The 13,939-nt window shown below is 40.6% G+C and overlaps 1 protein-coding gene across 1 annotated transcript; it reads left to right on the top strand.

The window, feature by feature from the left end:
• The first annotated feature begins 4,950 nt into the window (after positions 1 to 4,950).
• Positions 4,951 to 12,830, top strand: LOC110705504 (protein EARLY FLOWERING 3-like). The gene is made up of 4 exons (XM_021883388.1): positions 4,951 to 6,004; positions 8,818 to 9,650; positions 11,331 to 11,382; positions 11,470 to 12,830. Exons 1-4 carry the CDS (start codon positions 5,795 to 5,797, stop codon positions 12,475 to 12,477), a joined length of 2,103 nt encoding a protein of 700 aa, XP_021739080.1. The 5' UTR covers positions 4,951 to 5,794; the 3' UTR covers positions 12,478 to 12,830.
• Positions 12,831 to 13,939: the final 1,109 nt, after the last annotated feature.

The following is a 13,939-nucleotide window of genomic DNA, read 5'->3' as shown; positions in this document are numbered from 1 at the left end:
GAGATGAACCTCGAGAGGGCTGCCATTCTTCCGGTGAGCCGCTGAACATCCCTTTTTGTTTTTGGCTCGGAAAGATCGAGCGCTGCCTGCACCTTAGCGGGATTGGCGTCAATCCCTCTTTTGCTGACCATGAACCCAAGGAATTTCCCAGACTTCATGCCGAAGACACACTTCTTCGGATTCAGCTTCATTTGGTGCTTTCTTAGAGTGGCGAAAGTTTCCGCCAGGTCCTTAACATGGTCTTCATCTTTTTTGCTTTTGACGATTGAATCGTCAACGTAGACTTCCATGTTTCGGCCCTTTTGCTCGCCGAAAACTTGGTCCACCAGCCTTTGATATGTTGCCCCCGCATTTTTCAATCCGAAGGGCATCATTATGTAATTGTACACCCCGGCGTTCGTGACTAATGCCGTCTTTGCTCGGTCATCGAGGTGCATGAAGATCTGATGATATCCAGAAAATGCGTCCATGAAACTAAGCAAGGCATGACCACTTGTCGAGTCGACTAGCTGATCGATCCTTGGCAAGGGATAGAAATCTTTCGGACATGCCTTATTTAGGTCCGTGAAGTCAACGCACATTCTCCAGGTGCCATTTGCCTTCTGAACCATCACCACATTGGCCAGCCATTCTGGATACTGACAGGGTTTGATGAAGCCTGCATCCAGTAACTTTTTGACCTCGGCTGCGATGTCTCGGTTCTTGTTTGCGGAGTAATTCCGCTTCTTTTTCTTAACTGGCCGACACATCGGGTCGACGTTAAGCTTATGAGAGATGAGGTCTGGACTTATCCCGGGCATATCAGCTGCCGAGAAAGCAAACACATCTCGGTTGTCCCGAAGGAGTTGGATGAGCTCAACGCGGACTTTCGGATCAAGGTCCAGCCCGATTGTAACGCATCTTTCGGCGTCTCCTTCGGTCAACTCGACCGTTTCGGACTGTTGGTCCAGCTCCATTGCCACGGGGCTGGACTCTTCGTTTTCTGGCCTGCTGTCTATGTCAGCAGGGGTCCAGATTTTTTCTTCTTTGGCTGGCTCTCTGAGTCTTTCGGCTCAGATGATGAGCTAACCTTTTCTTTTCCTGGCCCTTTTTCTTTGGCCAGGTCTCCTTGAGCCGAAGCACTTAGGCCTTTCGGCTTCTTCGCGCTCGGCTGCCTGTCTTTCTCCTCCTCATCCTCGTCGTCATCTTTTGAATGACTAGTGTATGGCTTGAGGCAGTTGCACCTTCGGGCCTCCTTTTGGCTGCCCTCGATCCTTTCGGGGTAGCCGGCATCCGAGACATAGATCATCAGCTGATGGTATGTCGAGACTACCCCTTGGATCTCGTGAATAATGGGTCTCCCCATGATCACGTTGTACACAGAAGGAGCGTCGATGACCAGGAATTCGGTTATGACGTTCCTGGTTGCCTCATCACAGCCGATGGTGACAGGAAGTGTTACCTTTCCGTCTGTATAAGTTGAAACCCCATTAAATCCGGATACTGGGTAGGGTACCGACATGAGGTGCTTGGGCTTCAGCTTGATTTGATTGTAGGCCTTTCGGAACAAAATGTTTGCTCCGCTGCCACCATCAACAAGAACCTTGCTGACGTCGTGGTTGGCCACCATGGCGATAATCACCAACAGATCCTCGTGAGGGTATGTCACCCCCCCGACAGTCGGCGGATGTGAACGTCATGTTCGGCACCTGCGACTGGGGAGGCTGAATGCTAGCATTGTTCACATGGTGGGTCAGATCCCTAAGGTGACATTTGTGCTCCCTCAGAGAACATATTCCTCCCGAAATAACGTTGATTGGAGGAAATTTTCCCTCCGAATTTTTGTTGTTCTTCCGGGGGAAGTCGAGTTCTTGCCGAGAGTCCTTTTCGGATTTCTCAGCCTCTTTTTTCTCGCGGTGATCCACGATGTATTTTTTCAAATATCCCCTTCGGACCATATCCTCGATTTGGTCCTTCAGCTGGATACATTCATCAGTGTTGTGTCCCGGCGATTCGTGGAACTCACACCACTGATTCTTATTTTTGCGCTAATACCACTCTGGGAGCGGTCTTGGCTTCCTGTAACTCCACTCTTCTTTCGTCACGTTGTAAATTTTAGCGCGTGGAAGGGCCAGCGGAGTATAGGATTCTTACCTCCCCGTGAAGAGAGCAGATTTTTCCTTCTTCGGCTCGCTGACTGAAAATTGTTCGGAGGCTTTCGCCTTCCCTTTCGCCAGCTGGCCTTGGCCTTCGGACGAATGTTTTTGCTTCCCACCCCCCGATTGGGGCTGGGATTTTGTTTTGTTCCACTCTTTGTGTCGGATGAATTTATTCGAGGCGTTCAGAGCCTCCTCCAGGGTCTGCGGGGTATGCATGACCATGAAGTCAAAGAACTTTCCAGGCTGAAGGCCATTCTTCATTGCAAAAACGGCCAGCCCTTGGTCCAGCTGAGACACGCTGGATGACTCGTTGCTGAAACGGGTCAAGTAGTCTTGGAGACTCTCGGTCTCCCCTTGCTGCAGGCCCATGAGCTCTGCAATGGTTTTCTCTCGGCGGTTTTCCGTGGAGAATTTGCTCTTGAACTTGGTGGACAGGTCGTCCCACCCCGTTATAGAGCTTTCCTTTACTCCCTTGGAGATCCACGCTTGTGCGACCCCCTTGAGAGTGGTGGGAAAATATTTGCAACAGGTCGCTTCGGACCTGGGACAGAGATGCATGTGCCCCTCGTAAGAGGCAATATGGTCCTTCGGATCCGAAGTCCCATCGTATGTAATGTGTGACGATATTTTAACCGTCGGCACATGCTCTTCCAGAATCCATTGCTCGAATTGAGAACTGGTAGGAAGCATCACGGCCTTGCCCTTATTCCTGGCCGAAGGGACCGCGCTCTGCCCTCTTAGAGAGGTAGGAGTGGTTTTCGTCCCTAGCTGGGAAGTTCGGGCCTCGGCTACAGGGAGCGAGAGGCGGCTATGCACACTCGGATCCCTGCCGCTGAGTCGGTCGAGGACGCTTCGGCGGACAGTCCTTGGCCGTTCTCGACGAACAATTTCTGGCCGAGAGGCAGAGTTGCTGCTTTTGTGAGTTTCTGGCCGAGAGGTAGAGGATCCTTTGAAAAAATGAGGGTTCTTTTTCCTCTCTTTTTCAGTCCTCCAAGTGTCCTCTTCCCACTCTTCCAGCTCCCTGAAGGAGGGAGGTTTCTCCCCCTCATGGTCGAGTTTCCTCCGCTGATGCCTGGTATGCGGAGGAGTTCGGTCGCGAGGTGGAGGCATATTTTGTGCCCTCATTGCTTCCATTAGCACCGCCAACGCTCTTGCCACCTCTTCCGAGCTAGGCCCCATTAAAGGGGTCCTTGGCTGAGTGTGGGAGTGAGAGTGGACGGTCAAAGGTCTGCTTTGAGGCACTGATTGAGTCCTACGATCGGACTGACTTTTGTTAGACCGAGGAGGACTCAGTCTATGATGAGATTGGTGAATTATGGGAGAAAGAGAATCCTCCCGGTATGCTCCTCCCGAACTGGCACCCTTAGAGGAGTTCCGGTCCGGAGAAGGTGATGGAGTAGGAGTAGGAGGGTCCGAGGGCCTTTCGCCTGCTCCTTGACTCACTTGCTTGTTCTTGCGGTTCTTAGCCATTGCTACTAAGATTTTTGCAAGATGATTTTAATCGGCTTAAAGATTTTTTGAAAGTCTTCCCCACAGACGGCGCCAAATTGTTTCGGGTGAAAACAATGGGACCTTGCCGAAGGTCCAACGAAGTGGATGAAGACTGATCCGGTCCAAGTAATGCTGGGCCGAAGGTTTCCTGCACAGCAAACACACGTAAACTGGCCTCGGGGTGGATTCGAGGAAGACCCCTCCGATGCCAAAGTCAAACAGTGCTTAGAAAGAGAAAGCTATGCAAGAGAGTTAATGCTTGAGGCTTTTGTTGTGAATGAATCATAAATGGTGAAATTGAAGGCTTTTATACCTTAGCATGACAAAGGGAGGAGAATGACTGGGCCGGATCTAATCGTGGGCTGACCATGACAATTTGGGCCGCTTGACCTTATGATGACTTGGCTTAATGGAGGCTTGGGCCTTGACCTTCTAATATTGGATCATTTAATGACTAGGCCCAATTGGCTTAATTGGACCCAAACATATATATATATATATATATATATAAAATTATACAAATGTAATTTATATACTAGTAAATATATGGTTAGGTAGATCAAAGCTAGTGTATAATAGTGAGAAAGTAAATTTTTTGCTATGAAAAATGTAGGAAAAAAATATATGTATTGAACTATTTTATTTTATATAAAGCCTCGGCCCCCTCGTGGTTTAATTCTTTGCTTCGCCCTTGGATACGAGTATTATTTTTAATAACTAAACTTTTTTTTTAAGGAAAAATAAGTAAAACTTTTGAAGTTTTAATAGAGCATCATGGTTAGCAGTATTAATTAGGACAACCATTAAAAGTTCACCAAAATTCCAATTTTAAAAACTCGTGACTCACCTATATTTGCTTGGTTCACAACTTTACATGCTTACCCATGGTAAATGACTTACTTTGTGAAAAAAATAATCCTTAAATTCTTCCCTCAAAAACCTATCTTTTTTTTTTAATCAATAGTCATAATCAGATACCTAAACCATAAATCTATTATTTGGATGATAGTTAAAATAATCCATTTTAAGGATAGTTAACAATAATCCATTTTAAGGATAGTTAACAATAATCCATTTTAAGATTTGCTCTCTATTTGAATGGCCCTACTCATGTACTGTCATCTTCCACTCTAATTATAATACAGAATTAATAAAATTAACAACTTGCCCAGAAATTTGATGATTTTACCTCTTACCAAACCAATAATAAATTTTAAATTATAATTTTCTAATGATTTCCTTCTTCCCTGTTTGGTTAGATAACATAAATAAGAAACTCAATGGTCCAAAATCTTTGAATAACAATATAATTTGGCAACAAAAAAAAAAAAAAAAAAAAAAAGGGAGTTTTCTAGCTCTAATCAAACAGGACCCACAAAGCTCAACAACACTTTTTGCTCTTTCCTCTTTTCTACAAAGAAAAAAGCTTCAATCTTTCTATCAGAAAATCCCTAATTCTGCAGAAAAAAACAGCATCATTTCATGTTTCTCTCTCTAGAATTTATTCCTTTCCTCTCTCTAGATTAGAAATATCCATTGATTTCTTGTCTGTTATTGTTGATTTTTTTTCTTAAATTGGGAAAACTCTTTTTCACTGCTGTGGGATAATTTTCTCAGGTCGGTGAGCTTTTTGACTGAATTGGAGGAGACTTGCTTGTTCCCAAGGAGGATATTTAACAAATATTTTGGCTTTTGGGTCTGCTAAAAAGCTGAGGGATTTCAATTTTAGGGTAAATTTTCTGGGTTTTATTTCCTCTTTGAAGATTTTGATTTATTTTTGTTCATTTTCAGTTTGAATTCGGGCTGGTAGTTCTCAATTGATTGCAATTTCTGGCGATTTGGGATTCTGGGTATTTGAAATTTTCAGGTTTTGTGTTTAATTTTTGTGTAATTGGGTTTCAGTTTACTACTAGATTTGAGGGTTTTGATTGAGGGTTTGTTTGTTTGATGAGTGAATGGTGTAATTGGGGTTTGATTGAGGGGTTGTTTGCTTGGTAATTCAATGGGGTGATTGGGTTTTTTCGATTAAGGGGTTGTTTGTATGGTGATTTAATGGGATAATTTGGGGTTTTTTTAGGGTTTGATTGCAAATTTTGTGGATAATTGGGTTTTGAGCAAGGTAGTGAGTTGATTTAGAGGAATTTATAGAGAAGTGGGGAAAGAAGATGAAGAGAGGGAAAGATGATGATAAAATGATGGGACCTATGTTTCCAAGATTACATGTCAATGATACAGGGAAAGGAGGTCCAAGAGCACCACCTAGGAATAAGATGGCTCTCTATGAGCAGCTTACAATACCATCCCAACCGCGGTTCAATTCCGGTGCTCATCACAATAGCAACAACACTATGGCTCCTTCTACCTCAACGATGCAGGTGAGGTTCTATGGCTCTTCAAATCATATATATGTCGGTTCTCATATATATTTTGATGTTGATTTTTTGTGCTTTAATTAATTGTAATGTTGCTGCTGTGCTCATTCTTTTTCTTTGTGGATTTGTTGTGCTGTAGTTGATTGAAGTGTTGTTGCAGTGCTCCTGTTCTTAGTAGTTATTTCGTGTTAATTGGAATATATGGACCTTGCATTTGGTGTGCCCAAGACTTGACTGTATTTATGTCAACGTGTGGATATAAAGTATGTGTCAGTAAACAGCTGAATGCCACAGGTATAGAGATATAGGTATCCTTGCGTTTCTGAGCTGCCTGAACAAAGAAAGGTTAAGTAGAGTGGGAAATGAATCTTGTAGGGTCGGGGGTGTGGGAGGGGGATTCAGAAACATAAACATTTTAATTAGCTAATGTGAAGCACTGAAGCATTCCTTATCCTCGATTGACTCGGTTGAATACTTGAATGACTATTGTTATCTCTAGCTTACCAACCTATTTTATACAACATATTACCTCCGTTTCATATTATCTGCAACAAAGTGACCTTGCACAATTCCCAAGTCAAAATTTCTTAAGTAAAGATTAGTAAAGAAAGGGGCAAGTGATTAATCGGATGAGAAAGAAAGTTACCTCCACCAGCACCAACCCCACCAACATCCACCCAATGAAACCACCACCACCACCAACACCCACCTTCGCCCGGAGCCACCTACTCCACCTCCATCTCCCCCGACACCCCTTCACCCTCGGCGACCCCCAACCCAACCTTGTAAACTACCATTAAACCACATACCCCACGCTCTCAAAACCATTGTATGGACCCACCTTGAAACCATCTCCCATCAAGAAAAACCCACCACCATAAAACCCATCCCTTTTCGAGAAAAAACCACCCAACAACATAAATATTTGAAGACAAAGCTTAAAAATGGTATATTATCACCTTCTAATCATCATTTAGGGGTTTATTTCTAGAGATTTCATGGTCAAATTTGACCAAAAATCCTCAAGCTTTAGTGGTTTTGACCATAACATCGTCGACGATTTCGACTCGGGTCAACATGTCACGCGTGCGCGGGTAGTGAAATTTTCACTCCATTGTGAATGAAAAGAGAGAGGAGTTTCGTGGTGGTCGGAGGAGTTTGGTGTCCTGAGTCCGGAGGGAGCAGTGGTGGTGGTGGTTGTTGGTGAAGTTTGAGGGAGGAGAGAGAAAGATGAATAATGAAAAGTCTATAAGATGATGAGTTGAATTGGTGATTGAATGGTGGTAGTTGGGGGTGGTTGATTTAGTTTGAGGTTAATTAATTTGTGTTTGTAATTTAATCAAGTCTCGTTTGGTCTTTTAATTCTGATTTGAAAATTTTAAGTAAGGATAATATAGTAATATCATACAAAAAATTTTACTATAAGAGGAAAGTTTTGGTTTGTTGCACATAAAGTGTAGCATCCATTTTTGGAAAATGTTGCAGATAATACGAAACGGAGGTAGTAATTAGTTTTGTGTGATTGATTTGGTTATTCTTGCAGCAATTCGCTTGCTATTTTTATTTGATAGTAGAAAGCATACTCCTTAACCCTTGTAGGCTTGTAGCCATGTAAGAATTTTGAATGTATTATTAAGAGGAACTTAGACTTTCCTGTTTTAGAACTCCTATGTTTTTAAAATTTTTTTTTTTCTGAGTCTTTGACTTCAATCATTCAATCTGGTTGGTGAATTTACTTCAACCCAGTTTTCTAATTTGTCTCTAAACCCGTTCTTACACACAATTAAGTCAATCTGCCGTGACAATGTCTAGCCTTATTGCGTTCATTTGTCATCTCTAGTCTGCCTGTTTGATTTTAAATGTTGATAAATGAGTCTCTATCCTCTAGGTGCAACATCCGACATGACCTTTTTGGTTGTTGATCTCACCCCCCCAAACAGAAAGTGAAAAAAGGCTCGCATTGAATGGTTCCAACCAGATCTGAAAAATGATAAATTGATGGTCACTTTCATACATGCATCCTTTTAATATTCATATTATATAAAGGCGTATAATATAAGTAAATTTAGTAAGGATTTAATTGGTGAGAATAAAAAGGCAATTAGCATTTCAACAAGGACATCATCTATACTTTGCTGGTGGAGAAAGTTTCTCCCGAAGCATGATTCAGATGTACAACCAATGCATGAGGTGCTTACTAACTGTGGTAGACTTGATCTGTCATAGCTCAATTCTCAACCTATGACCACTATGGGATCAAAGCATCCTTTTTAACTTCCAAACTTCACCCATAAGAATATTAATGGTAAGGTTGATTCTGTAAATATCGAGAGTTTGATGAAATAAAGCAATAGAGCGTTGGCTATTACCTTGTAGAATTAATATGGATCTGCTGTGGTCCTGTTACTTGCTGTTTGGTTTCTTGTCTGATAACTTTATTTATTGTTGCCCTGACTTGCTGCGTCATTGGTGATAGAATCAGCTTCAAAATTTCAGGGGAATTGTTACTATTCTCCTCCCTTCCATCCTTTCTGTTCTTTCTATGGAGAATCGAGTGACATTTTAATCATGTAGCATTGCAAATTGGCAATAAAAACTAAACGAGATTACAGGTTGTAATTTGAATGGGCCCTATGAGTTATGTTATAAATTTGGCTTTGTATTGTTTGATCTTCTGAAATTATTAAGGTCCTCTTCTCCGTTAAGTTGTACGTTCATTCCCTGTTTGTGCATGGTCTTCATTGACATTTTTTTACTGATCAGATCTGGTTGACGATTAGAATTTTGTTTCTTTCGTGTATGGTTTATGTATGCAGGGTACTGGCCATGAACAAAGTATGTACTTCCCTCTTTATTGGCCACCCTTAGCCTCATCTTATGACGAGGTTCAAGTTAGTCGTCCTGAAGTGGTGGATGCAAGAAATCGACCGGTACAAGGGGAGAATCGGAAGCAGCAATTGGAAGAGGATGATTTTATGGTCCCCATATTTTCTCAACCTGGAATTAAGCTTTATAATGGCAAAACTCAGAATAATATGCACGAGGGAAGACGCAAACATCCAGGTTCAGGTCATTCAACAGCGCTTCCAAGTCCCGGTGAAAAAGAAACTGACCACAGAAATAGTGGAGACTTCATCTCTAAGCAGCAAATAAAAAATCTAGATGGAAGAAGTTCAAGAGTATATGATGCCCCTACTAGACACTCATCTGATATATTGATGAGGGAAAAGGATGACTGGAGGAAAGATGCTTGTGCACAGAGTGGATATCCAGATAGGTACAGAGCTATCAATTTAGAGAAAACAGATGCCAATTTACGACAGGACCATGAGGACGATGTATCAGCTATAGATGCTACAAACCTTGTAGGTGTTTCAGAACAGCCATTGGAGTACCCTAGCAAAGAAATTTCCTTGAGGCCGAGTCATGCTGCTCGTGTAGGATGTCATTATGGGGGTGATAACGAGATTGGCAGTGGAATGCAAAGGGTAGAAGAATATAGGACATTCGAGAAAGGAAGTTTAGATAAAGGGGATGATGTCTCTGAAACCTCCATGGAGGATACATCTGAATTGGACATAACTCCTGACGACGTTGTTCGCATAATTGGCCGTAAACATTTTTGGAAAGCTAGAACCGCTATTTCCACGTAAGTATTCTAGTACTTCACTCAGGTTTTACTTTTTCCTCAATGTGGATCAGATTTATTTATGGCTTTATAATAAATCATATGTTGTGAGTTGTGAAAATTTTAGATGCTGGATTAATTTCATACTATCTGCTCTTTCTCTCTACATGTGATCTTTTTATCTTTAGCTTAGTTTGGTAATAAGTGTAGGCAACCAGACATGTATCAAGTGTGTTCTTACATAAATCAATCATCAAGTATTCCCTTTAATGAAATACTCCTTCATCCCAAAATATATTGACAGGACTGACAATTTCAAAATGAAGAAATATACTGAGATATACTTTTTATTACTTTCTTCTACTCTCTTTTTGCATAATTCTAACACAATTTCAGTTACTTAACGACAAATATTAATACCATATCTCTGGATAAAAATTCCCGGTTAAGGGACGGAATAATATATTTGTACTGCTGATTGTTTTATGGGTTTACTGTAAACAAAAGCTTACTATGTCGCTCTTTGTGATAATGTGATCTAAGCGCTTATGAAGTCAGATACTGCGGATGGGTGTGTAAATACCATGATGTGTGTGTGTGTGTGTGTGTGTGGATTTTTCACAAATTTACCTCCCTCTCATAAATGAAATTTGAAAGAAATTCAAATCTCCAAGCAATTTACCAAAAATAAATCTAATCTTTAAATTAGTTTTCTGTATTATGGATGTTGTTTTATGATTACTGTTGAAATGATCTTATATGTTGGATGTATCTTAACTGCTGGGATTGTGGTGAATATTTTTGTGATACTGTAAGCAGAGTGTAAAATTTGCTTTAAGGGAGGGAATATTGATGCCGTGGAGATCATCACTCCCTCCATTATATGGGTTGGCGAACCTTCATAAATTCCTGAAGTGGATCATCATGAAACATCTAGAACAATTTCAATGCATTTGGTGCGAGCCAAGTCTTGAGACGGTCAATCATCCATGATTTTATGTTGTTTGTCTCTGCCTTTGGTGAACATATTATGTGTCTTTCCTTGATAATGCTTTGCAAACCACTAATGCTTTGGTAAGTCCTTGGTGCTCAGTGGGTGTGTATTATGAGGAAAATTAGTTTGCTGGTGAGGTGGCCCAAGTATCTCATAGCTAAATCAAGAAAGAATTCTGTGACAATATGATGAATTTATCATGCTGCAGTTGTAGTAGGTACCAATGGGACAGACCTCCAGTAAAGCTTTATCAAATATGCCTATTGAATACTGATACTTCAAGTGATTGTTGATTAAAGAATTTTGTTGATTCGTGTTGAAAACTAATTTCATCCACTACCTTGTACCCAAGGATCTAAGAATTTGTACCCAAGCTTATAACTTTATGATTGTTTTGTTTCTAATATCGTCTTTCAGAATCTCATTTAGAATAGGAGAAATCTGTGAATTCCTAAGCTTTATGCTGATTTTCATTTTTCTGGGTAAAAATATAAGAGAGTGACTTGTTGAAACATTTGTATATTGAGGTTTGAGTATTATGCGTATCATAAAATTCAGTGCTTGTTAAGATGTGTGCTGGTAGGTCTTTTTTATGCAGTTATGTTGAGCTAAGGTGTGGCTCAGCAAAAGTACATATGTTTGTTATGTGACCTTTAGCTGATTCAATTTTCCTTATTCTTACTCCCTACTTATTTTACTCTTTTCAGTCAACAAAGATTGTTTGCTGTTCAAATATTCGAGTTGCACAGATTGATAAAGGTACTTTAAAAATGCATAAAGACTTGTGAGGATACTACAGTTTTGTGTTTAAACTTCATATATTGAGGCCTTTGGAATATATTGTAGGTACAAAAACTTATTGCAGAATCCCCAGATTTGCTGCTAGAAGGCACTACTTTTGTGGGTAAATCTTCTTTGAAGGATTCTGCTGTTAAGAAATATTCTTCAGAGTTTGCAGTAAAAGCTCTTGCTCGTAAGAGCTCGTCAAAAGATGATTCCCACAAGGCAACTGATAAGATGGAAGGTACAGCTGAGAATGCAGTTACTAAGTCACCTTCGGTCCCAACTCAAAATGCTATCCAGCCTGCGGCTTATCAGCCTTCCTCTGTCAACACAGGCTCATCATTTCCACCAGCTAATATGGATCCGAAAATGAATCCCTGGAGCTTCCATCAACCAGGCCCTCATCAATGGTTGGTGCCTGTGATGTCCCCTTCAGAAGGTCTCGTATACAAGCCATATCCTGCACCTGGATTTACAGGCCCAGTTTGTGGGCCTGAAGGCCTTACACCTGTGATGAATCCGGCTTATGGAATGCCAACTCCACCTTATCTACAAGGGATGGGAATGCCACCAGGCATGCATTTTGGCGGGCAGGGTTACTTTCCTCCATATGGCATGCCCATGATGAGCCCAAGTGTATCAGGCTCAACTGTAGAGCAACTGAACCAGTTCTCAGGTCCAAACCTATATAGTCAAACAGGTCAGCCTGTAGGGACCAGTGCTAATTTTGGCAGCATGCAACATCAGGGTTCGTTCAATATGCCTAGTCAAAAGAATGGAACCATTGCGCCTTCTGCAAGACCCCGCCCCCCCAAGGAACGTGAGCTGCAAGGAAGCACGGCTAGCAGCCCTAGTGAAAGAACACAGGAAACAGGGACAGTTCCGCTCATGGAAGGAAGAGACGCACTTCCTCTTTTTCCTGCGGCTCCAGCCACCCAGATTTCTGAGGGCTCTCCATCTGAAAAGCAAACTAGAGTAATCAGAGTTGTTCCACAAAAATCTACAAGGGAATCAGCTGCACGTATTTTCCAGTCTATACAGGATGAAAGACGGCACTACGAGTACAACTAAACTCACTTTGACTGGGGTTCATGAATACGATGATTCTCGGTGATTTGATCCTCATAATTTTGCAGCTTTAACTGTTCTTATTTTGTAACATATTTCGTATCTTGTAGAATTCTTGTGTCTGATCTGGTTATAGGGTTACTGATGTGTAGATATTGTATTTCCTCGAGTTTACAACTAATCTATGTAAGAGGCTAGAATGTCCCTGGAATTTCTGTTTCTGTTTTGGATTTTATCAAAGAGATATTCACAATGATCTATGTATATGATATGAACACAATTTATCTGTAACAGTCCTAAGCAGCTAAGCTTGATATCTCTTGAAGATTTGAGCCTAGTATAGCCTAGTTATTACACACGGCAACCCGCTCCATTTTCATTCCCCCTCTTTCTTCTTTTCTAGGGTTCCTGATTTTCTCCTCAAAGATTAATACCATTATCAAGTAATTTGAAATCAAAATTATTCAAGCACTTGGAATGACCGGTTTCTTAGGTGAGGTTTTGCCGTTTTGGCGGGCCCTATCTTTTTATTTTTCTTTTTTGTTGGGGAAGGGTGTTTTGGGATTGGTGGTGGCAACCATGCATGAATGATGAAGGGGGCAGAATAAAGAAAATGGTTGATTGTGGTTAAAGTTAACAACTATTTAATGGCTTTAGGCTTATTAAGGTCATGGATGTAAGTTTTTAAAAATAGAGGGCACCAAAGGTAATCGAAATTGGCTATCACACAAAAAATAAAAATAAAAAAAGGGTTACAATGAAAATTCCATGTGTCTTGTGTACGGCTAGTCACATCATGTGATCACTTGTAATTTGTAAAATAACAAAGTAACCTCTATAACACTGATCTGGTAACCCTTATAATACTGACCAAGTAACCCTTATAACAGTGACGAAGTAACTCCTGTAAACCTAAACGAGTAACCCTTATAACACTAACAAAGTAACCTTTACGATGGATGATCACACCGCATGACCAACCATATATAAGACTTTGTGTTGAAAATTTCTTTTTTATATATCATAGTATTTTAATTTTTGTAATCAGTGATTAGATATATAAGCTTAATATATCTAAATATTTCACAAACCCTAAAATAACATATAACCTCGTTCATTCCCCGATTCTATCGCATCACTTTCTTCTCTCATCAATCCAATCCATCTTCTTAATAATCGAGCACTTAATTAGAGAGAATAGATAAATAATACTCCCTTTTTTTTAATAAGCTAGAGTTACTCTTTTCGTCCGTTTTTTTTTTATAATATATTTTTACTCTTTTTTACTTTATCATTTTTCACTCCTTTAATGCTCCCCATTCCCTATAATTAAGTTAATGAAGCTATAGAAAGAATTTATATTTCTCTCAGCTCGTTCTAGTGATATTGCAACAAGGATGGAATTGCGCATTTTAAAGAAATTTATTTTTTTATTAAATTCTAAAATTACATAAAAATAAAATAT

Source organism: Chenopodium quinoa, unplaced genomic scaffold (assembly GCF_001683475.1).
Source record: "Chenopodium quinoa cultivar QQ74 unplaced genomic scaffold, ASM168347v1, whole genome shotgun sequence".
Classification (NCBI taxonomy): Eukaryota; Viridiplantae; Streptophyta; class Magnoliopsida; order Caryophyllales; family Amaranthaceae; genus Chenopodium; species Chenopodium quinoa.
Note: the sequence above shows the minus strand (reverse complement) of the source record. Positions and strands in the feature narration are given on the sequence as shown.